The sequence below is a fragment of the Panthera leo genome, chromosome D4 (assembly GCF_018350215.1).
Source record: "Panthera leo isolate Ple1 chromosome D4, P.leo_Ple1_pat1.1, whole genome shotgun sequence".
In the NCBI taxonomy this organism is placed as follows: Eukaryota; Metazoa; Chordata; class Mammalia; order Carnivora; family Felidae; genus Panthera; species Panthera leo.
Genome location: NC_056691.1, coordinates 87,062,360 through 87,085,582, shown reverse-complemented (window position 1 = coordinate 87,085,582; position 23,223 = coordinate 87,062,360). Strand labels below are relative to the sequence as shown.

At 52.2% G+C, this 23,223-nt stretch overlaps 3 protein-coding genes across 4 annotated transcripts in view; 1 reads left to right on the top strand and 2 right to left on the bottom strand.

Moving 5' to 3' along the window:
• NUP188 (nucleoporin 188) overlaps positions 1–6,835 on the bottom strand; it is a 54,256-nt gene extending 47,421 nt beyond the window's left edge. The window contains exon 1 of the mRNA XM_042911896.1: positions 6,780–6,835. Within this exon, the coding sequence (XP_042767830.1) occupies positions 6,780–6,811 (32 nt within the window). The 5' untranslated portion in view covers positions 6,812–6,835. The remainder of the gene's footprint in view (positions 1–6,779) is intronic.
• DOLK (dolichol kinase) lies at positions 6,472–8,999 on the top strand. The gene has a single exon (XM_042911897.1). It carries the CDS (start codon positions 7,227–7,229, stop codon positions 8,841–8,843), a length of 1,617 nt encoding a protein of 538 aa, XP_042767831.1. The 5' UTR covers positions 6,472–7,226; the 3' UTR covers positions 8,844–8,999.
• Positions 9,000–10,819: 1,820 nt separating this feature from the next.
• On the bottom strand, positions 10,820–22,050 carry PHYHD1 (phytanoyl-CoA dioxygenase domain containing 1). Of its 2 annotated transcripts, XM_042913159.1 has the most exons (11): positions 21,944–22,050; positions 19,294–19,449; positions 16,396–16,471; positions 16,209–16,256; positions 15,123–15,178; positions 14,962–15,024; positions 14,287–14,308; positions 12,687–12,815; positions 12,472–12,588; positions 11,337–11,463; positions 10,820–11,234 (listed from the first exon to the last, which is right to left on the bottom strand). In XM_042913159.1, the coding sequence occupies exons 1-11, from the start codon at positions 21,974–21,976 to the stop codon at positions 11,189–11,191; spliced, it is 873 nt and encodes a 290-aa protein (XP_042769093.1). In that variant the 5' UTR covers positions 21,977–22,050; the 3' UTR covers positions 10,820–11,188. The 2 variants fall into 2 exon arrangements, with proteins under 2 accessions (XP_042769093.1, XP_042769094.1); XM_042913160.1 differs by lacking the exon at positions 12,687–12,815.
• Positions 22,051–23,223: the final 1,173 nt, after the last annotated feature.

Genomic DNA, 23,223 nt, shown 5'->3' with positions numbered 1-23,223 from the left:
TCAAAGAGGTTTAAAACCTAAAATTATAAATCTCCTTTCTAAGGGTTAATGCTTGTAAGAAAACTTCAGTTCTGCTGAATTAATAGACACCAACTCCCAGAGCTGCACTGTCGAATCAGTAATCATTTATCTGATGACAAGAGAGCATTACAGCATTCACTATTCAAAAACTGGCTTTGGATCAGGTCACGATCTCACAGTTCACGGGTTCCAGTCCCACATCTGGCTCTGTATTGGCAGTGTGGAGCCTGCTTGGGATTCATTCTCTCTCCCTCTCTCTCTCTGTCAAAATAAATAAACTTTGAAAAAGAAATAAAAAAATTAAAGGTCTGAGGCACCTGGGTGGCTCAGTCGGTAAGCATCCAACTTCAGCTCAGGTCATGATCTTGCGGTTTGTGAGTTCAAGCCCTGCATCGGGCTCTGTGCTGACAGCTCAAAGCCTGGAGCCTGCTTCCTGCTTCCGATTCTGTGTCTCCCTCTCTCTCTGTTCTTCCCCCACTCACGCTCTGTCTCTCTCTCAAAAATAAATAAACATTAAAAAAAAAAAATTAAAGGTCTGAGTAGGGGCACCTGGGTGCCCAGTCAGTTAAGTAACCAACTCTTGGTTTCGGCTCAGGTCATCATCTCGAGATTCATGTGTTTGTTGGGCTCCGCACTGAAAGCGCTTGGGATTCTCTCTCTCTCCTTCTCTCGCTGCTCCTCCCACACACACAGGTGCTATCTCTCTCTCTCTCTCTCTCAAAATAAAATTAAAAAAAAAAAAAAAAAAGATTCTCTCTCCCTTTTCCTCTGCCCCTCCCCCCTTCTCTCTCAAAAATCAAAAAACAGCATACACTTGAACTTTACATAGGATACCTTCTGATTTACACAGAATGGATTAGATACCTACTATATAACACATAGCTAACAATAGGGCTGACAGTACATCAAAATTAACGGAAAGAAATTTATCATTAATTGAAGGCATTTGTATGCCTGAGCTAATAAATCAAATCACTCTTGATCATTCATCTTCCAATTTCAAAAAGCCTGGGCATCACTGAGCTTTCATTTATCTACATTTGCTTTCAGAACTTAGGTCCCTAGCTAGAGAGGTAGCAGTGATTCCCAGAAGAAACTCCAAAGACCACTGCCCACACTATGTAGTGCCCACACCATGAAGCCCTGCTGCCAGGGCCTAGAATTCCTTGTTTTGTCAAAGTCAAGCTGGGGGTTTTGGTTACACCAAAATCTGTAGTTTTTCTTTAAAAAAAAAAAAAAAAAAAGATTTTATTTTTAAGTAATCTCTACACCCAACATGGGGCTCAAATTCACAACCTGGAGATCAAGAGTCACATGTTATAACAACTGAGCCAGTCAGGCACCCCTCTTTTTTTTTTCTGAGAGAGACAGACAGACAGACAATCTTAAGCAATTTCCACTCCCAGATAAGAGCCCTCATGACCTCATGACTGTGGGATCATAACCTGAGCAGAAATTAAGAGTCAGAAGCTTAAACAACAGAGCTATCCAGGAGCCCCGCCTTTTTTTTTTTTTTTTTAAATAAAATGTCCCGTAAGAGTATTTCTCAACTTGTACTTGATACTCAGATCACATACAACAAAATCACCTGGGAACAACACAGCAGTACCACAGAATCCTGCTCACAACGTAGCGCTACTGTTTCTCAAAGGACAGGCATGGGAAATCTACATTTTAAAATGACCACACAAATGAATTCCTAAATCACCACTGCTCTAGGGTATCAATTTATTTCAGAGGAGCACGTAAAAGACCGGTCAGTACAGACCCTATCTGCCTTTTATGTTTGATATATAGTATTAGCCTTTTTTTGGCGGAGAGAAGGGGGGAGAGGAAGAGTCTGTTAACTAAACAAGATTAGAGAGCACTGTCCTAGACTAAAGCAGTAACTTTTATACTTGCTACTCAAAAAAAAAAAGTGTTCCTTTAGAAATTAAAATTTTATTGGCAAAAAAAATTTTTTTAATTGGCAAAACCACGTCACATTCCTTTTGTTACGTCAAAAATAGGGGTGCCTGGGTGACTCAGTCTGTTGAGCATCGGACTTCGGCTCAGGTCATGATCTCACGGTTGGTGAGTTAAACCCCGCATTGGGCTAGCTGCTGTCAGCATGCAGCCCACTTTGGATCCTCTGTCTCCCTCTCTCTGTCCCTCCCCTGCTCACACTCTCTCTCAAAAATAAAAACATTAAAAAAATAATAAGATGTCAAAAATAATAATGTCTACTGATATGAGTTTTTGATAAAAAGAATAGCCAACACTAAGCATTTATAGTATACAGACACTGTATGAAGCATTTAACACCCTGTCTTATTGACAACTTACTGACAACTCACTTATGAAGCTGATACTGTTATTATCCCCATTATTTCTTCAGGAAATTAAGGCCTAAGAATACTTAAATAATTTGTCTAGTGTCACAAAGCTAACACATAATAGATCCAGGGCTTGGAGCTACGGCTTGAACCCAGGTTTGCAAAATTCCAGAGTTTAATCATTACATTACATTCACTGCTTCAAGTTGCACTCAAGATTCATCCTACAACAAGCAAAGAAAGGCTGAGGAGGAGCTTTCTTTTCTACAATGGCAACACATACCCTTAATTAACACAGTCGCTGGTACAGAGGAGAGGCTCAAAAAATACATGCTGGGGGGGGAGGGGGGACAACCATGCTGATGGGGTGCCTGGCTGGCTCAGATGGTAGAGCATGTAAATCTTAGTCTCAGGGTCATGAGTTCAAGCACCACGATGGGCAGGATGGGCAGGCTTGGAGCCTATTTAAAATAATAAATAGGGGCGCCTGGGTGGCTCAGTCAGCTGAGTGTCAGACTTTGGCTCAGGTTCATGAGTTCAAGCCCAACACTGGACCCCCTGCTGTCAGCGTGGAGCTGGCTTCTGATCCTGTCCTCCTCTCTCTCTGCCCCTCCCCCTGCTTGTGCACACGGGCTCGCTCTCTCTCAAAAATAAATAAAGTATTTTAAAAAATAAAATAAAATAATAAATTCTTAGGTGAAAAAAAAAAAAACCCACAACATGCTCATGAATTAGTATCAAAGAAAGAATGACAGGAGTCCCTTCTCGACCTGCAATGCCTACAGTCTAAGTGGAACAGAAAAATTAGAAAACCAAAATTGTATGTAGACATACCAAGAGAAAGGAGAATAAAGGAGAAAACGGTAGTTTATCAGGAAGGAAATCCTTGTGGAAACAAGTGTCTCTGGTTCCTTGATTCCTACACATTTTCCAGCCTACGAATAACGAAGATACAAATGAATCTAAGACCCTCATGATCCTTATTAAGTTTAGCGTTGGGAATGACAAAGGACGTTAAGCACACATTATACAATCAGCGAGAAAGTAGAAAGTAACAAAAAGCATGATCCTAACAATCAGACACTACAAAGGAATATAACCACAGAAGTAAGACAGAAAACAGTCAGGGAAGAGATCACTGGGAATTTATTCAGGAATCAATGCAAGACTTCACCTCAAATTGGAACCTTAAGGTTTAGCAGGTAATTCTCAAGACACAACAGCCATGGCCAGAACCATGACGTCTAATCCAAAGCCTCAGGGAGACATCTTCTATACATGTTTTCAAGAAACAAAATATTCCTGGGGCATCTGGGTGGCTGAGTCGGTTAAGCGTCCCACTTCGGCTCAGGTCATGATCTCACAGTTCGTGAGTTCAAGCCCCGCATCGGGATCTATGCTGACAGCTCAGAGCCTGGAGCCTGCTTCGGATTCTGTGTCTCCCTGTCTCTCTTTCTCTGTCCCTCCCCCGTGCATGCTCTCTCTCTCTCTCTCTCAAAAATAAATAAATGTTAAAAAAAAAAAAATTCCTGAAGCCAAGACTACACTGTATGTTAACTAACTTGAGAATAATAATAAAAAGAAACAAAATATGTACCGTAGTGTCTCTCACTTATTTTCACAATAAATAAGTCTGAGCTAAATACTTGGAGGAGAAACCAAAGCACAGAAACTAAATACCTTGCCTCAAAGTTAAAGTTTTAAAAATGTACTGAGGGGCGCCTGGGTGGCTCAGTCAGTTGAGCATCAGACTCTTTATTTTGGCTCAGGTCATGATCCCAGGGTTGTGGGATCAAGCCCCATGTCAGGCTCCATGCTAAGTGCAGGGCCTGCTTAAGATTCTCGACTTCTCCCTCTGCCCTTCTCCCCTGCTCGCACTCTCTCCATCTCTAAAATAAAAAAAGTAAATAAATAAAAATAAAAAAGTTCATTGACTTTTGGCCCAATGTTCTCGCAGACAACATAGAACTCCATTCCTCAAAGAGCTGGAGTCCGTGGAAACTGGAAATTATCTTCCCTAGAGAGATCCATGTGGTTGGAAACCTCTGGGTGAAAGCTACTAGGAGGTTAGGAAGAAGAGCCTCTACGACTGAGTCCTTTTGGTAGAAAACTGAGACACAACCAACCTACTCTGACATAGTTCTTTTGAGAAACACAGTGATATTCCACAGCGATAATAAATAAGTGGCCACTGTCCCTGGATGCCCGGGCTCCACAGATGAGGTACACACCTGTCATGTGAACCGAGATGTAAGCTTCCCAGGACAAGCTTTTCGAACCACAGTCGCTGTGCTTTCTCTCTTAGCACACGCACACCGCTCAGACTTTCACGAACACACTAACCGATGAACACAAGAGATACCTTCAAATGCCAATATTCAAACTGACTGCCAAACCCTGAGCGACCTTCCCAAAACATTCAGTGATGGGGGCGTATTACTCTATGTTTGGCTAGTGCCAGCTCCTATCAACATACACAAAGATTCTCCTACAGGCTTCAGAGCCACCTCAATACTGCTCTCAAAAGGACTCACGTTTGGAGAAACAGGCCTAAAAGGTAAAGCAGACTGAGGCCACTTACAAGTCAGCAGGCACCAGGAAGAGAATTTAAGTTGTGTCTTAGTCCAGAGCTCCAGGCATTTCAAGCAGAAGGCTGCTGCTCAGTACAAGTCCAACTGTTGTAACGCGCTTTCCAGCAGAAAAGGGAAAGATTACTTTAACACACGCCCTGGGCGAAGCGCTGCTTAGAAACCCGAGCGTCATTCCTTCCATCTTCAGGTCTGAGTCTGGTAGGTTCCCCAGGACGACCGAAGCGTCTCTCAGGCAGACCAAACCCTCTCCTTGCCTTGTTCGCGTTCCCTGAGGAGGGAGCCTTACCTGGCAGGAGCTAAACTCTACCCAACCTCCACGACGACTGGGAAATAAAGCAAAGGAAAGGCAGGCGCCGCGACCCCACTGCTGCCAGAGCAAAGAGCTAAGGAGGAAAGGGCAAACTCATCCTCGCAAAGTTCCGAAGGAGTCACGGAAGAGCTCCGAAGGGGCTCCCGGGCGGCTCGGCTGGTGAAGCATCGGACTTCGGCTCAGGTGCTGATCTCACACAGTTCGAGAGCTCGAGCCCCGCTTCGGGTGAGCCCAGCTTCTCTCTCTCTCTGCCCCTCGCTCATTTGCACCCTCTCTCTCAAAATGAATAAGCTACTAGTAATTACACCTACACGTGTAATAATAAATATACGTACGATCATGAAGATATAGTAACTGTAATAATAATAATATATATGTACAAAAAAAGAAAGCTCCGAAGAAGAAGAAAATTTTCACTAACAGCTGAGAGGGGAAGGAAGTGATAATCCGAGAAGATGGGCAACGTTTGTAGTATTTACTGAGTGTCGAGTACATGCTCGTCGGGGTGTCGAGGATACAGCAGTACAGAAGACCCCCCCCCCCAAAAAAAAAGTGGGGACAGTGTGCGGGCACAGTAAGTGACAGGGATGCTGAATTTTAGGCCGGGGCATGGCAGGGCCGGCCGGAAGACGCTTCGAGCGGGAACGTGGAAGCTGGAGGTGTGGCGATCCGGTTAAGGCTTCGGAGTGGGGCCGCCTTCGCTGTGAATCCTCCCTTTACCCCTCGGCTACACTCCTCGGATCCGCGAGTCGTCTGGAAGGGACAAGGTGCCTCCCGGCCTCGAATCCAAGGAGATGACGCTTCGGAAGCGCTGGGCCCGGGTCTGGCGCTAGTCAGCAAGCGCTCTTCCAAAGTAAGAACGGCCTCCTCCTTTCTAGCATTTCATCTTCGCGTCCCCAAAGTCCAGGACGGTGCCCGGGACCTCTTCAAGGGTTTGGGCCCGTCGGCTGGCGGAGTCAAGGCACCAGAAAATGAATGGATGGATGGATGGATGAAAGGCTGCGCGGAAGAAAGAGGGCAGAGACCGCAAGGAGGTGGCTCGGCGACCCCCGGAACAGACCTCGTAACGAGCACATGGAGGAACCCGGGAACGTCGCCGGAGCGGGGCACCCGAGGCTGCGGCGGGCACGGGGGTGGGTGGGGACTCCCCCGGGCGACCGCGAAGCGCCCCGTCGCGCCTCGAGGGAGCGTCACGCCAGACGAGGAAGCGCGGGGCGCGGGGCGGGAGGGGGGAGGGGCGGGGAGCCGAGGAACGCGCCCGTGGGGAGAGAGGAGGAAGGGAAAGCGACTGGGTGAGGAGACGCGAGGCCGGCGCTGAGGGAAGGGGGTGAGGCACCGGCCCCGTCTCGGAGAAGTCGCCTCAGATCCCCCGCGCGCGAGGACCGTCTGGACGTAACCGCCTCCCGGTCTCGGCGCCCGTCCACCTAGCCGGGCTTCGCCCCGCTACCGCGGCCACAGCTCGCCCGCAAGTCCCGCCCGGCTGCCGCTCGACTCAGACCCCGCGCCTCACAGCCACCCCCGCCGACTCGGCCCGCTCCGCACCTCACACACGGCCCGCCGGCGGCCGCCGCCATCTTCGCGCGCGCGCGCGCCCCAGCCCCGCCCCCAGACGCCTTGCCCACGTGACCGTTCGCCTCCGGCCGGGCTGTGGGCGGTGCTCTTCGTCACGTGACGGCGGGCGGGGTCAAGATGGCGACGCCCAGAGAGGTGAGGAACCTGCGGCGAGGGCCCCCGAGGCTGTAGAGAAAGCGGCCGAGTGGCAGCGTCTGTGCCCTAAGTGGGAGGCACTGGGGCGTGCCTGGGCGCCAATTATCAAGCCTCAGAGAGTGGCCTGCCCCCAGTGGAGCTTCCGTCCTCGCCGCTGGAGAACGGAGAGAGAAGGTGCTGGCTGTGAGAAGCTGTCGCTGTCGGCCTGGCAGGGCTTGAAGGACCCAGAAGCCAAGACGTCGCTAGTCACCCCGGTTTCCCCGGGGCCCCAGGTCTAGAGACATGACCCGAGAGTACGCTCCCCCGGCCTCGGGGACCGGCGCTCCGCTGAGCGGGTCGGTGCTGGCAGAGGCAGCAGTAGTGTTCGCAGTGGTGCTCAGCATCCACGCAGCGGTGTGGGACCGATACTCGTGGTGTGCCGTGGCCCTCGCAGTGCAGGCCTTCTACGTCCAGTACAAGTGGGATCGGCTGCTACAGCAGGGAAGCGCTGTCTTCCAGTTCCGAATGTCTGCAAACAGCGGCCTGCTGCCGGCATCGATGGTTCTGCCTTTACTCGGACTGGTCATGAAGGAGCGATGCCAGTCTGTGGGGAACACGTACTTTGAGCGCTTTGGAATTGTGGTGGCAGCCACTGGCATGGCAGTGGCCCTCTTCTCTTCAGTACTGGCGCTGGGCATCACCCGCCCAGTGCCCACCAACACTTGTGTCATCTCGGGCTTGGCTGGAGGTGTCATCATTTACATCATGAAGCACTCACTGAGTGTGGGCGAGGTGATAGAGGTCTTGGAGGTCCTGCTGATCTTCGTGTACCTCAACATGATCCTTCTGTACCTGCTGCCCCGCTGCTTTACCCCCGGGGAGGCACTGCTGGTATTGGGCGGCATCAGCTTCATGCTCAACCAGCTCATCAAACGCTCTCTGACTGTGGTGGAAAGCCAGGGTGACCCAGTGGATTTCTTCCTGCTGGTGGTGGTGGTAGGCATGGTGCTTATGGGCATCTTCTTCAGCACTCTCTTTGTCTTCATGGACTCAGGTACCTGGGCTTCCTCTGTCTTCTTCCACCTCATGACCTGTGTGCTGGGCCTTGGTGTGGTCCTGCCCTGGCTGCACCGGCTCATCCGCAAGAACCCCCTGCTCTGGCTTCTTCAATTCCTCTTCCAAACAGAGACCCGCATCTACCTCCTAGTCTACTGGTCTCTGCTGGCCACCTTAGCCTGCCTGGTGGTATTTTACCAGAATGCCAAGCGGTCGTCCTCTGAGTCCAAGAAGCACCAGGCCCCCACCATTGCCCGGAAGTATTTCCACTTCATCGTGGTGGCCACCTACATCCCAGGTATCCTCTTTGACCGGACACTGCTCTACGTAGCTGCCACTATCTGTCTGGCAGTCTTCATCTTCCTGGAGTACGTGCGCTATTTCCGCATCAAGCCCCTGGGCCACACCCTGAGGAGCCTCCTGTCCCTTTTCCTGGATGAACGAGACAGTGGACCCCTCATCCTGACACATATCTACCTGCTCCTGGGCATGTCTCTTCCCATTTGGCTGGTCCCCAGACCCTGCACACAGAAGGGTAGCTTGGGGGGAGCAAGGGCCCTGGTTCCCTACGCAGGGGTCTTGGCTGTGGGTGTGGGCGACACTGCGGCCTCCATCTTCGGCAGCACCATGGGGGAAATCCACTGGCCTGGAACCAAAAAGACTTTTGAGGGGACCGTGACCTCTATATTTGCGCAGATCATTTCTGTAGCTCTGATCTTAATCTTTGACAGTGGAGTGGACCTAAACTACAGCTATGCTTGGATTTTGGGCTCTATCAGCATCGTGTCCCTCCTGGAAGCATACACGACGCAGATAGACAATCTCCTGTTGCCTCTCTACTTGCTGATACTGCTGATGGCCTAGCTGCTGCGCAGCAGTGATGGAGGAAACAGGGACATGGGGAGGATGAGGGGTCCCCACAGCAGCCAGCCACTTGGGCACGAAGAGCCAAGGGGTGAGAAGCACATTGGATTTTTCAGTTCATTCAGATTCAAAATAAAAGTCAAAGCTCTCCTGGTTTTAGTTTTGCTGATATTTAAAAAGAAAGTCTTTTTTTTTTTTTTAAGAAAACAACTCTTTTTTTTTTTTTTTTAATGTTTATTTATTTTTGAGAGAGAAAGAGACAGCATAAGCAGGGGAGGGGCAGAGAGAGAGAGGGAGACACAATCTGAAGCAGGTTCCAGGCTCCGAGCTGTCAGCACAGAGCTCGACACGGGGCTCGAACCCACCAACAGTGAGATCATGACCTGAGTCAAAGTCGGACGCTTAACCGACTGAGCCACCCAGGTGCCCCAGAAAACAAGTCTTAAAGGATAGCACAACAACACAAAGAACTTGTGTGTGCTCTAGCCACTGCCCACCCCCCCCCCCAGCCCCCCCCCCCCCACCCCGCCTGCCCTACCTCACCTTGTGATCCTGGATGCTGAACGCTGTAGAGTGTAAAGGTTACCACTTCAGGTTCTGGAGTCAAACTAATCTGGTCAGAGTCCTTGGCTACACTATTTTACCCACTCTGGGCCTCAGTGCTCCTGTCTGCAAGATGGCAATAGGAAGAGCCTGCACCTCACGGGGTGCTGTGAGGAGAGATGTGTGAAGGATCCAGCCCACAGCCCGTCCATAATGAACAAATAGTAAGGGAAAGTGTCATTGTTACCCAAGGCCAGTCCTCGTCCCAGCAAAACAGCAGGCAAGCCAAGAGGTTTTATGGGCTGTACTTGGAGACCAGAGTGACCTTAGTCCCCTGCCTACATTTGGAGGAGAAGCCAAGAGGAAATAGCCAAGCACATGTGCTTTCTTCACTTGGGTCTAGGAAGCGCTGAAGGCGAGAGGTGAGATCGTCTTGTAGCAGGCCTGGAAGGGCTGGAGGAAGAGTATCGGGCCGGGGCTGACTTCCTGTTTCAGCCTGCTCCACCCTTGCCTCACAGCCTCTGCTGCCTGGCTGAGCGTTGCTGACGAAGGACAGATTGGACAGCCCATGGTCCTTATCAGAGGGGCCCTCCTGAGACCCTCCCACACTCCAATCATGTCCAAACCTGTGTTTCTTCTCTTGGTAAGAAACGAGAGACCGGGGACTGGCGGGGGTTACCGAGAGTTCTACTTGGGGCTCTGCTGTGGGGCCCACACCGCATGCTTACTGTCTGTGAGGGCAGAGTCCAGGCTCCCCACCACATCCCCGCGTGCCACCAGAGCCTGGCACTGTAGGGGGAACCCAGTGGACATTTGCCGCGTGGGTGAACAGTTCCCATCAGTGGGAAGATAGCATAGCGAGTTGCTCAAGGCTGGACAAGGTTCTCCCTTCTCACCCAGCCCAACAGGGAGGGGCCTGGCTGGAAGACGCGCGAACTCTGGCCCACCGAGGCCCGAAGCCAGAAGCACAGCCGTAGCAAGCTTGTGCTGAGGGCTGGGGATCCCTGCCAAGCCCTGTCCCTCAGAGGAAAGTGTTAGGACATTCCTTTGGGGCTCAAAGGAGACTTCGCAAACCCTTCCGTTCTCTCGGGCTCCCTTCTGCTTGCTAAAAGAGGCAGCAAAACGCCAGGGAAGAGCTTTGCCTCACTGACTCCCTGGGTGGCCTGGGGGAAGGGCTCTGTCCCCCCTCCCCGGGCCTCGGTTTGCCCATGAATTCAGAGCGGGGGGGCTGAAAAGTAAGGTCACAAATTCATACGGCTGCCAAGGCCAGGCAGGTAACGCAGTGGAAGACGTGGGAAGTGAGGACCACAGGCACCTCCACGGAGGCGGCTCTGCCTGGGCATCTCCATGCCCAACGTTACTGACCTCGTTCAAGGAAGCTTAGAAACGTGCGCTGTTAGGTGAAACTCCAGAAGCTGTATTCAGAAGTCGCTTTTATTGAATGTCCTGCACCGTAATAATCAGAATTCCCTCTGAGAGGAGAGAACAGTGGGAAGCTGGCAGAGAAGCAGCCAGAACCCTTTCGTAGTAACAGGCTGCCTCCAGGGGGAGGTTGGGTTGGGGCAGGGGAGAGGAAGAGGAGACAGAGGTCTCCGGAAAGCCATGCGGTGCAGGCTCCTGCTGCCCGCCCGCCACCTCTCGCCTGCCTGTCTGCAGGGCCGAGGGGCACAGACCCTGGCAGGGAGAAAGCACCGGAGGAGAGACTCGACTTCCCCTTCGCAGCTGGGCAGGGGGGCGAGGTGCTGCTGCTTGCCCGGCCGCGGCTTCGCCGGGACGGACCGGGCCCGGCCCCGAGAGGACGTTTAGGTATACAGGGGGGGGAAGGGGAGCTCAGCTGTTGGCTGGAGCCTGCGGAGACAGAGAGAACCTTGAGGTGCCAGAGTCACTGCTCCCGGCCTCCAGGACCTCTTCAGGAGCCTGTCCGGGGCATGCACACACCCTGCCACCTACCAGTTCTCCGGGCTCCAGACGGTGCCCAAGGCCTCCATGAGGTGGAAAGTGTAGGCATGGCGTGAGCGGTCCGAGAGGTTCTGCTCGCTCTTGTGCACCACCTCTCCATGGATTAGGATGAGGGCCCCTGGCGGGAATGCAGCAGCAGGTCAGGAGAGGGGACAAAGGGCGCTCCTCCCTCTAGTGGCTCTGTGGCCCGTTCATCCCCATTCCCGTCCCTGAAAACTCGGGGCCCTGCAGCCTGCCCCAGGGCCGGAGGCTCCCCTGGGATCAAGTCGCTTCTGCTGTGACCTGGTGCCCTCGGCAAGCCTTGGCAAGGGTGTCCCCTTCTGTGGTGTTTGCAGGACCAGGCAGAAGCATCTGTACTGTGCCCGTCAGCTGGGACCTTGCAAGCAGATGCCGGGCTGGACGTCTCCTTTCCCTATTCTAACAGGAACAGCGGCATCTGGTCGGCATCTACTGTGTCCCACGTCATCTATACGTCATCCATCTCACGGACTTCCCCGCTTTACATTTGGGGAAACTGAGGCTCAGAGAGGTTCAGTCATTTGCCCCAAGAGACAGCCCGGAAGTTGCAGGGTCTGGATGCTAGCCTGATCTGGGAGGCCGTGCTGTTTTGGTTCGTTCCGTTTTGAAGTTTTCTTTCATTAGGTCATCTCTGCACCCACATGGGGCTCGAACTCATGACCCCAAGATCAAGAGTAGCATGCTCTTGGGACACCTGGGTGGCTCAGTCGGTTAGGCGTCCCGACTTCAGCTCAGGTCATGATCTCGCGGTCAGTGAGTTTGAGCCCCGCATCAGGTTCTGTGCTGACAGCTCGGAGCCTGGAGCCTGCTTCAGATTCTGTCTCCCTCTCTCTCTGCCCCTCCCGGGCTCGCGCTCTGTCTCTCTCTGTCTCTCAAAAATGAATAAACGTTTAAAAAAAGAAAATAAAGAGTAGCACACTTTTCCAACTGAGCCAGCCCGGCATCCTGGGAGGCCTTGCTGTTAATCAGGCAACTTTGAGACTTCCCAGTACCTGTCCAGCCCGGCCTCCCATTCTGTGGCTTCACAGCCCTCAGGTGAGCTGGGTGGTCAGAGCAAGCGCAGACCCACAGGCGTGGCCCCAGAGCCTGCCGCCAGGATCCCACCTACCTCTCTGCACTGGTGTGGGCACAAAGAGGCTGTTATCCCAGGCAGGCTCAGACCCAAGGAAGCTGGTGACAGGTATCGAGCCAGCAGTGGCCCGGATCAGCCTTCTCGACACCCCACCTGCAGGTCAAGGGGGAGCCTTTAGCCTCTCTTTTTCTCCAAGTCTCTCTGCCATTGGGGTGGGATACGAGTGGGCAGGGCGAGACCGGTGTCCTTACTGGTGTGGGAGCCCGGGATGAACCAGAGGCAGCCATTCTCCAGCGTGGCATCCTCCAGTGCTATCCATATGCCCAGCAGCCGGCCCAGGGGCTCCGTGTACAGGAAGGTGGCGTCCTGGTGGGGAGTGACTGCGGCAGCACCCCCGCCCCCCCCCCCCCCCCTGGCGTGAGGAACCTGGCCCACCTCACCTTGGCCTTGTTCCCTGCTCCCTGGTGCTCTCAGAGCCCTGCAGCCCGAGCCTTCCCGTGGTCGGTTGGAATCCCAGCGCTTCCTGGCATAGAGACTGAGGGCACGAGACTTCGGCTCTCAAAACTTCAATCTCTAAACCTTGAAACGGCCTCGACAATAACCTACCTCACAGAGTCACTGGAGGATCCCACGAGAAAACGTGTGAAAAGTGCTTAGTACAGGGCCGGACGCTCTAATGGCTACAAAGCGGCTGTGATTGTTTAAATCCCAGCCAGGCAACTAAGGTCACTGTCCTTAACCAGGACAAGCATCTCCAGCCACCAGATGATCCGCTGGTGTAAGACTGGGGAGTTGGGCTCGAAAGGAGAAGAGGTGGTGTGACTGGCCCCCAGCCACATTTTAACCCCCTCTGGATGATGCTGGGCCCCAGCCAGGATGGAGGGCTGCTGAACAAAGGACTTCAGTCTGTGGGTGCTAGTCTCCCTTCCTTCCTTCCTTCCTTCCTTCCTTCCTTGGGAACTGTGTGTTTGCTGAGCACCAAACTTGAAGAGGGACTTGGACAATCCAGTGTCCAGAGCAAGGTGTCCTAATGGCAGGCACTCCAAAGCATTTGAGGGAAGGGCCACTGAAGGAAGTACGGGTGCTGAACTCAGGGAGGGCCTGCTCGCCCCTCGGGCTGAACGGTGGGGAGGAGCCGGTGGTCACAAGGAGGCTGACTTGGGCTCACGTGAGGAAGGAAAGGGCTGGCTGTGAGAGGATGAGCCCCCTGTCACTGGAGGTATTCAAGCAGAAGTAGATAATCGCCCGCAAGGGAGGCCACAAAGGGTATCTGTGCATCCAGAGGGCTTTGAAATTAGATGGGCAATTTCTCTGTTAAATCAGTCCTCCAGGAGGGGCGCCTGCGTGGCTCACTCAGTTAAGCACCCAGCTTCAGCTCAGGTCATGATCTCACGGTTCATGAGGGAGAGCCCCGAGTCAGGTTCCTCGCTGCCCACGCAGAGCCTGCTTGGGAGTCTCCCTCCGCCCCTCCCCCCCCCCCCACACACACACTCTCTCTCTCTCTCTCTCTCTCTCTCTCTCAAAATAAATAAATAAACTTAAAAGAAAAAATACAGGCTCACAGGTCTTTGCAGCCCTGCTGCCTAAAGGTCTTAGGGCCTGGGGCCCTGGGATCTGTATTTTTAACCAGGTAGGGATTGCTCAAGAACCCAGGCTCGAGAACCACTGTGCCAAGGGGCCCAGGACACCCTCCCAACCAACTATTCCACAAAGGAACCGAAGGTAGCTTCTCCTTCCTGCCCCAGGCTCTTGCCCATGGACATCTCCCCAAGCACCATCCCTCCCAACCACTAATGTCCCAGATCTCCCGCGGTGGCCTTTGCTGGGCCCCACAGCCTGTTCTCTGCTTACCTTCGCCACCAAGATGGGGTTGCTACAAGAGAAAAGAAGGGCCAGTGAAGCCGGGGGCGGGGGTGGGGGTGGGGAGCAGGGGCCACTCTGAGTTTTGGGGGATGCTCTGACCCGGCCACAGGTGTTTACCTCCAAGGATTTCACACCAGCACCCAGCTATGGGGTACCCACCATGTGCCAGGCCCAGGAGGGCCGCAAAGAGAAAAACCACGCTGCCTGGCACGGTGCTCTGAGTCTGAACACACCCGTGCCTACCAAGAACAAAGCCGAAGGGAAGGACAGCAAGAGTGGCCGGGGCCCAGGCCTGAGGTTAAGCCTCTCAGCCCAGCCAGGCTCAGCGATGGGTCCCTCTCTTCCCAGGGGAACACTGGAAGACTTCTTGGAGGAGGTGGCATTGAGCTGGGCCTTGAAGTTGGGAGCTGAGCATTTCAATGGCAAGAGAAGGGAGAAGAGAATCCTGGGGGTCTCCTTGCCTCCTGCCACCAGATTTTAACTGAGCACCGACAAAGTGCCAGGCGCCTTACCCAGGGGACACGGATTTTGCACGTTCTCCTCAAAACTTAGTAATTCTTCAGGGAAGCAGCTTTTTGGCCCTTCGTAAGGAGGGGCTTGATGTGAGTACTCTGCGTACATTACAGAGGGTAAACTGAGGTCTGGGGAGGACAGGGAGCTCACCTTGAAGATGTACATGCTCTGCACCACCACGGGCATCTGGAGGCCCAGACTTTTGGCTAAGGCCTGGAAGGGGGCAGAGGTCAGACTTCCAGCCTACTCTCACTCACATCTGGGCCACCCACCTGCCCACCCCCCTCACCCTCACCCTCACCCCTGCTCACCTGCACTTTGGGAGAGTGTGTGACACTCCTGAAGACTGGGTCATGGGCATGCAGAGCTGTAGGACAGAGGTGGGCTGACCAGCCAGTCCCCAGCCCCGACACGTCCCTCTGTGCCTGGTCCCAGGCACCCAGACGCAGGCCTCACTTGAACTTCTCACCCGTTTGCACGCATTAAGCTTTCTGCTTGTTTATAACCAAGGGATGGGCCCACGATGCCTGCACCTCACTCCACCCAAGACCTTACTCTTGACCTTCCAGCCATCTGGGAACCCCACTCCAGACCTGACTCAAAGGGGCCTGGAACTTGGTAGGAATCTCAGTGCTGCTACTTACCCTAAGCTACTTCGAGTGACCATTTATCTCCTATAAGCCTCAGTTTCTCCTCTGTGCCGCAGATCCAGAAGACCAGCCCTGCCTCCCAGGCTACCACGAGGCTCGATGAGCGAATGCATTTGCAACGCCAGGCCAGGGCCTGGCACAGAATACCCGGACATCTCCCTCTCCGCTATTATTGTTGTTGTTACAAAGCGTGAGAGCTGAGCACACTTAATGCCACTGAATTGTATACACTAAAATGGTTATGATGGTAAATTTTATATTACATGTATTTTGCCACAATTTTTTTTTTTTACAAAGCTCCCATGATATAACTTCAAGCTTAAAAATAAGTGGTCTGCAAAATAAATCATAATGTATGATCCCGAAAAAAAAAAAAAAGAGGGCCTCATAGCTTCATTTTTGGGTCTCAGAATAGGGGCCATGTCAACATGTTAGGTGCTCCTCGAGGAGGCTCCAGGAAGTGGTGGGATCCAGGAGTCCCCCCATGCCCGGGGCCTGGATCATCCCCAGGCCGGGCAGCAGACAGTTGAAGGGTCTGCATGTGCGGCTCTGGGGGCCCCTCCTTCCAGTGCTGTGGTGGCAATGTCGTGTGATTAGCGTCATAAGGCCAGAAGAGCAGGTCCAGAGGGGAGCTGCAGCCAGAAATGCCATTTGCCAGGCCACTAACTTCCTGTGAGCTTTGGGTTAGGCTCCTACATTCTTTAGGCCTCAGTTTCCCCGTTTCCTTTTCCCGGCATGCCTGCTTACCATGGCCAATCTTGTTGATGGATTTCTCGGGAGGGACCAGGAAATTTCCTGTAGCACAAGGAACAGGTAAAGACAAAAAAGCTGGAGTCCACCCTCCCCTGGGCAGCTGGCCTCAGCGCCCACCCCGCCCTGGGGGGAGATACCCCAGTGCCGCCCTTCTCACACCTCTGGGACCCCAGCTCCGAACCTTTCTCATCAAAAACGCCTTTCTCAAAGAAGAATCGAATCTTGTCGCCACTGTTCCAGAAATAGTCTCTGTTGTCCTGTGGAGAGGGGACATCAGAGGGACTGAGAGAGCATCACGGGGTCAGAGAGAAGGGGACACTCATGCTTCCTGACCCCACAGGGCTGCAGACCCTGCTGGTGCTTCTCACACTCGCCCACTGAGGCACAGACAGTGAACAGGAACCCCGGGTGCCCCGAAGCACTGTCAGAAGCCACAAGCATAAAATTTCTCAGAAACCTCTTAATTAAGTCACATGATTCCTATGCTCGATATGCTATGATTCCGAACATAGACACTGTCATCAAATAGCCTTGGGTCCCAGGTAGCCTTGGATCACCTATTTTTACCTTTCAATGCCTCAGTTTCCTCTTCTGTAAAGGGAAATAATAGAACTGACCTCCCCTGGATTGTTGGAGGCTTCAGCCTCTACAGGCTGAATCTTACAGTAGTTGAGAGCCCAGACCCTAGAGCTAGAATACTTGGGTTCAAATCCCAGCTCTGCCACTGAGGTGCTGTGTGACCCCCACCACATTACTGAACCTCTCTGGGCTTAGTTTCCTCATAAAATATAGATGTTATTAAAAGTATCCCATAGGGTGTAGAGATTATGAATTGGCATACACAAAGCACTAGAACAGTCCTTGGAATATGGGAAGTGCCACATGAGTATCTGCTTTCATTATTATCGTTACTCCTGCTGCTGCTTGAGGGAAAACACTCAGCAAGGGCGTGGCTAACTGCTTGATGAATATAAACTATCGCTCATCTTTTTCTGTTTTCTTAACAGCCTCTCCTTGTTAATGTTAATATGTTTTAGATTTCTTAGCATCAGAAGGCAATGGTGCTTCAGGAAGATGCATGATGTTTTTTTTTTCCTTATGGTTTTAGCTACCCTTGGCTCCCATCATATAGATCTCCCTACCTTCCTAGGTGGTGGCACAAGTGGAGTTGAGGGCGCCCACCACCCTACCTGGGTTCTCCACGTGGCACAGCCCTCCCCCACCTGCCCCTGCTCCCCTCACTTGTGTACATCTGCTCTCACGCGTGCCTGTGGGGCTCTGCTGTGACTTGCCTGACCCTTTCAAGCCCTTCCCACCGAACACTATATGGGTTTTTTCCCCCAACATTCTTAAGTGTTCCGTATCAGGATCAGGGGTGAGGGAAACAAGTCAGGGAAGCATAACTGATAATAATAATATTAAAGATAATGGGGACACCTAGGTGACTCAGTTAAGCATCCGACTTTGGCTCAGGTCATAATCTCATGGTTTGTGGGTTCGAGTCCTTCGTCAGGCTCTGTGCTATTAGCTTGGGATTAGCTTGGGATTCTCTCTCTCCCATTCTCTCTGGCCCTCCCCCACACTCTCTCTAAATAAATAAATGAATAAGCTGAAAAAAATAAAGGTAATGAAGCTAATCATGCCAAAGGTTCTGCTTAACTTGTTAATTCACAAGGGAACCAGTAAGATGTTCAAAGAATTCTAAGAAGCACATACAGATAGGCAATAACAAATACTGAAATGAATTTGCAAATGGATGTGAAACGGATCGATTGGCAGGGCAATGATTCCATTCTTCTGGACCCAGTTCATACCCATTTGTGTGGACGTTATTGCCAGCTTTTTTTTAATATTTCATTTATTTTACTTTTTAAAAGTCATCTCTACATCCAACGTGGGACTTGAACTCACATGCTACCAACTGAGCCAGCCAGGCGCCCCCATTGTTATCAGTTCTATACAACTCACAGAGTTGGAAAACTGGACGGGACATTCATTGATCTTTTTTCCTTTTAATGCCCATTTCGAAGTCTTTGACAAGATCAGCGGTGAATACTGAGGGTTTACCAAGTCCCAGGAACTGTGCTGAGCTCTTTGCAAGCATTAGAAACCAAGATACATACACTTTATTCTCCCATCCCCCCCAACCCTTCACTGGTCTCTAGAACATTCTCAGAAGGCAGCTTGGAGAGCACAGGATCGGCCCCCTCACTCCTTGGAGTCTTTTGAGTGACCGGTCTCTGGACACTGGACCTCCACCTCTGCTGTCCCCATCTACATGGCTGGGGTGTGGCCGAATGAAACCTACTATTTGGAGGAAACTATCATTCTGTAACCCTTTGCCCTTCTCAAGTGCCCCAGCCCCACTCCCTGGGTGGCAAGTCTCCCGGCCGTTGTAATTCCCCATATGTCCACCAGATGGCAGGAGCTCCTCAGCGTGAACGAGCCCCGTTAATGGGCCCAGACCACAGCTTTGGCTTGAAGGCCACACTACAGGCAGGCTCCCGAAGGGTTAAGCAAACTGTGCGGGAGAACCCCTGAGTCTCAACTTACCCATCTCAAACTGCATTGAGTCCTATTAAGTCACAAGGGGTGGTGGGTGAAGAAGCTGGGTTTCTAGTCTCACTGGGGGGATAAGGCTTACACAAGATAGGTCCATCAGAATCGCTTGGCTTCTTCTGGGTTGCTGGCCCCAAAGGAGGCCCTTGTGGCGGGAGAACTCCCGAGGAAGTACAGCAGAGCAGTGACCAGCAAGGACGTGGTATCAGGCAGATCTGTGTTCGAATCCTCACTCATGAATTACTAACAACATGGTTTGGGGCAAGTGAGCCAACCCTCATTTTCCCCACCTGTCAAATGGGGGTAATAATACCAACCTTATAAATCCAGAGTGAGAAGCGAAGGAAATACGTACGAAAGGCACTTAGCCCGGCACGGGGAGGGCTCAGGGCCTGATTTGTTGTCAGAACAAGCCCGTGGGCCTTGGGGCCCTCCCTTCCACACTGCTGCTGGCTGAGGACTGAGCCCCACGTCAAAGACCAGATCCTGTGCCCACAGATCCGATGCCCCAGACACCTACCAGGACCTTCAGCTGCTCGTCCTGGGTGGAAAATATCGTGCGGGAGTGGAGAGGGACATCCATGTTGGCCACTAGCTCGCCAATCCTCTGTTGCATGACTACACATTCATCCGCTGACAAAAATCCTTCCAGCACCAGGAAGCCATCCTCCTGAAACTGAAGGCAGGAAGGAAATTCAAGCTTCTCCCTACCCTCAAACGCTCTTTCTCTCTTTCTTTCTTTCTTTTTTTCTTTCTTTCTTTCTTTCTTTCTTTTTGAATGTTTATTTTTGAGAGAGAGAGTGTGAGTGGGGCAAGGGGTAGAGAGAGAGGGAGACACAGAATCCGAAGCGGGCTCCAGGCTCCGAGCTGTCAGCACAGAGCCCGATGTGGGGCTCGAACCCGCGAAGGGTGAGATCGTGACCTGAGCTGAAGTCAGACGCTTAGCCGACTGAGCCACCCATGTGCCCCCAAACGCTCTTTATGAGGACTGGCTTGGCCCCCTCCCTCAAACCCAAAGCTGTCTGAAGGCAGGACCTAGTGTCCCGTTCGTGGCTCTGTTTCCCCATCCCCCGACCCCACCCTGGAGCCATGGGGTCTGAAATCCAGGGAGGAACAACCAGCATTGGTTGCTTGAATGAAGGAAGGAGGAAGGGGAGGTGTCCCTATCCTTCCTCCACCAGTGGGCTTGGACCAACCTCATTCATTCATTCATTCAACTGAAATTTACTGAGCATCTATCTACCACGTACCAGACACGGTTTTAAAAGCTGGAGGTACAGTAATGAGCAAGCCAGCCACAGTGCCCGCTGTCCTGGACCTTACAGTCTACCGAAGGAGGCTGATGTCAGACAAACCAGCATGCAGGGGGATGTGCTGTCACAAACAGCTGCGTGCAAGGAGGGAGAGGCCAGATTCAAGAGCTGAAGGCAGAAAGTGTCTCATGGAAACCAGATGGGGGGGGGAGGGGGACAGAGCAGGGCAGCAGCTCTGAGAAGGTGGCATTTAAAGGGCACCAGCAGGTAATGGGAGTTGGAGAAACAAGGATGAACATCCCAGACTGAGGGAGCAGGATGTGTGAAGCCCCTGTTGGAGCAAAGTGAGGGCGGGAACAGAAGGGACACAGGAGGGAGGTGGGGGCCAGGGCAGGCAAGGAGGTGGGCTTTGTCCTGAATGCAGTGGGCAGCCAGGGGGGAGTTAAAACAGCTAGCTTATTCAGATTTGCCTCCAGACCTCTGGTCCTGTGGAAGTCACCCCTTGAGCCCACTGTGAAGGATCTGATTCCCAGTCACTGACTTCCCCATTCCCTCCCTCACATCCCTCAAGGATGTCCGGTTCTGGTTCTGGCTTCCACGTGTGGGACACTGGGACATTTATGACCACTCACCATGGGCCCTCTTGTCTCTAGGCAGCTCTACGTGACAGACGCTTAACGCCCCCCATCAGTATCGAGCTGAACATTTCCTCCTTGGGAACTGGGTCATCCACAGCAAACTGTGCGTCCCTGTGACCCAGCAGATACACTTGGTCTAGAACTTCTTGAGATAGGAAGATGGGGGCTAAGCAGATAGGGGAGCAAAGATGTTTCTATGGGGGTATCCACTGAGGCTTGTGTAACGAGAGCAATAAACCAGAAACAACCTAAATGCTCAGCACAGGGAGGTTCATTCAACAAAGTATGTTTTATCTGTCTGGAACACAACACAACTGACAAAAATCATGTGACAGAAAAATATTTACTGACATGGGCATATGTTCCTGATAGACTGTGAGACGGAAAAAAAAAAAAAGGTGAATGCAAATTAGTATTTTAGCCCTTGTGAGATCTTGGGTGAGTGTTTTCCCCTCTTTGGCCGGCAGACCGTCAAATCCAGTGGTGCCCCTTCTATAAAACATAGCAGTAGCTATTATAATGGACTTTTAAAGATTCTAGGGCTGTATAGCAAAATATTAAGTCTCCACATAGGAAATTACAGGTGGTTTTTCATTTTCTTCTTTGAGCTTTTTGGTATCTTCCGGCCTTTTTCTCGTAATCAGGAACAAACAAGGGTCACGATTTTTAAGCCTGGGTCACTCTTATTCTCAAGGGTTAGCCTTTTGTGTTTGACACTGTGCAAATGCAGGGGAGGGGGGAGGGGGATGACCCCACCCCCACGTGGGGCCCTGACTCTGCCATTCTGCCCCAGGCTTCCTTGGCTCTTGGGCCCTTCTTCCTTGTTTCTCAGGGCCCAGGCCTGGCCTGGCCTGGCTGATCTTTATTCCTTTTTTTTTTTTTTTTAATTTATTTTTATTTTTTAATATAATTTATTGTCAAGTTAGCTAACATACCTTGTGTGCAGTGTGCTTCTTGGTTTCAGGGGTAGTTTCCCATGATGCACCGCTTACATAAAACATCCTGTGCTCATCACCCAACAAGGGCTGATCTTTATTCTTTATTCTGGTTTTGGTCACACATACACATTCCCACCACACCCCTGTCCTGCGGCCCTGACGCCCCCGGCTGTGTGTGCAGAAGTTAAAGGTCCTGGTTGGAAACTGACCACTCTGGGTTTCGGTTTCCTCTTCTGAAAAATGGCAGAGGGTAGGATTGAGTTCCCAGGGTCTACGACAGTTCCAGAGGCGCCCCCAACACTTACTTGACCCTCTCGGACCCCCACCCTGCAGGCCCCTACCTTCTGGAGCTGCGAGGAGCTCAGGCAGGCCATGAGGATGAGGCAGGTTCCTTTGGGTGCTGCGCCGTGCCCGTGCCCCGGGCTGGAGAAGAAAAGTACACAAGTCCAGAGGTTAGAGGGCAGTGAAGGTGGGGCAAGGAAAGGAGAAGGGGGCGGGGACAGTAGCTGGAGCCCTGGGAGGCCTCGGAGGATTTAACTCTTGCCTACCTAAAGGAAACCTAATCCCAGCTCTCCTCCCCCAAGTACACACAGGCCTGCCTGGACCCCCGCGCCCCCTCCCCACCCCCCCCCCACCCCCGCCCCGACTTCTGTGCCTGGTTGGGGCCCTTGCCTCTGACCCAGCTCAATACCCTGGGTCCATCCTCCCAGTTAATCCAGGATTAGCCCTTTTCAATTTCCTTCATGGTTTTTAACAGCTCCCTCCCAGGTTCTTTCCAGAAACCACCCTACTGTGACTGCTTACCAGGTGCCTAGAAATTGTATTCCAGGAGTGTCAGGGCAAAGAAAGAAGCTGGGTAGGCAGGGGGACCCCTGAGTCGCAGACCAGGCACCACCACTCACTGTGACCTCTGATGAATGTCAGCCCCTCTCTAGACTTCACGTAAGGATTAGAAAGTCCTCAGGCTACCAGCATCAATATGGGGTGGGGTGGGGGTGCAGGGTGGGCCTGGGGGATCTGCACGTCAGACTGGTCAGATTGGGCCAAGTGGCTTTACTTTCCAAAGGTGGAAAAGGTCCTCAGAGAATTATCTGGGCCCCTCCCGGCTCTGATGCTCTGAAATTCTCCCAGTCTTGGGAGGATTAAAGGAGGGGGTAGGGGTCAGCCTATGGCTCAGAGGAGGATAGCAGATAAAAGGCAATCTTAGCAGAAGGGGCTAGGGGCTCCTGGCTGGCTCAGTTCAAAGAGCTTGCAACTCTCCATCTCTGGACTCTTGATCTCTGGGGTGTGAGTTCAAGCCCCACACTGGGTGCAGAGATCACTTAAATAAACATTTTTTTTTTTTAACGTTTATTCATTTTTGAGAGACAGAGCATGAGCCGGGGAGGGGCAGAGAGGAGACACAGAATCCGAAGCAGGCTCCAGGCTCTGAGCCGTCAGCACAGAGCCCAACACGGGGCTCAAACTCACGAACCTGAAGATCATGACCTGAGCCAAAGTGGGATGCTTAAACGACTGAGCCGCCCAGGCGCCCCTAAATAAATCATTCTCAGAAAAAGAAAAGGGGGGGAGGGGGCTATGGAGTGGGGGGCTGTGTCTTCAGAATGAGGAAGGGAAAAGC

Bases quoted from the DNA above. Each gene is read 5' to 3' on its own strand.
- DOLK (XM_042911897.1), top strand. From the start codon at position 7,227: ATGACCCGAGAGTACGCTCCCCCGGCCTCGGGGACCGGCGCTCCGCTG.
- PHYHD1 (XM_042913159.1), bottom strand. From the start codon at position 21,976: ATGGCCTGCCTGAGCTCCTCGCAGCTCCAGAAG. The intron at 14,309-14,961 runs GTGAGCTCCCTG...TTTCTCTTGTAG, and splicing joins AGAGCATGTACATCTTCAAG to CAACCCCATCTTGGTGGCGA. The intron at 11,464-12,471 runs GTAGGTGGGATC...CATTCCCGCCAG, and splicing joins GCCCACACCAGTGCAGAGAG to GGGCCCTCATCCTAATCCAT.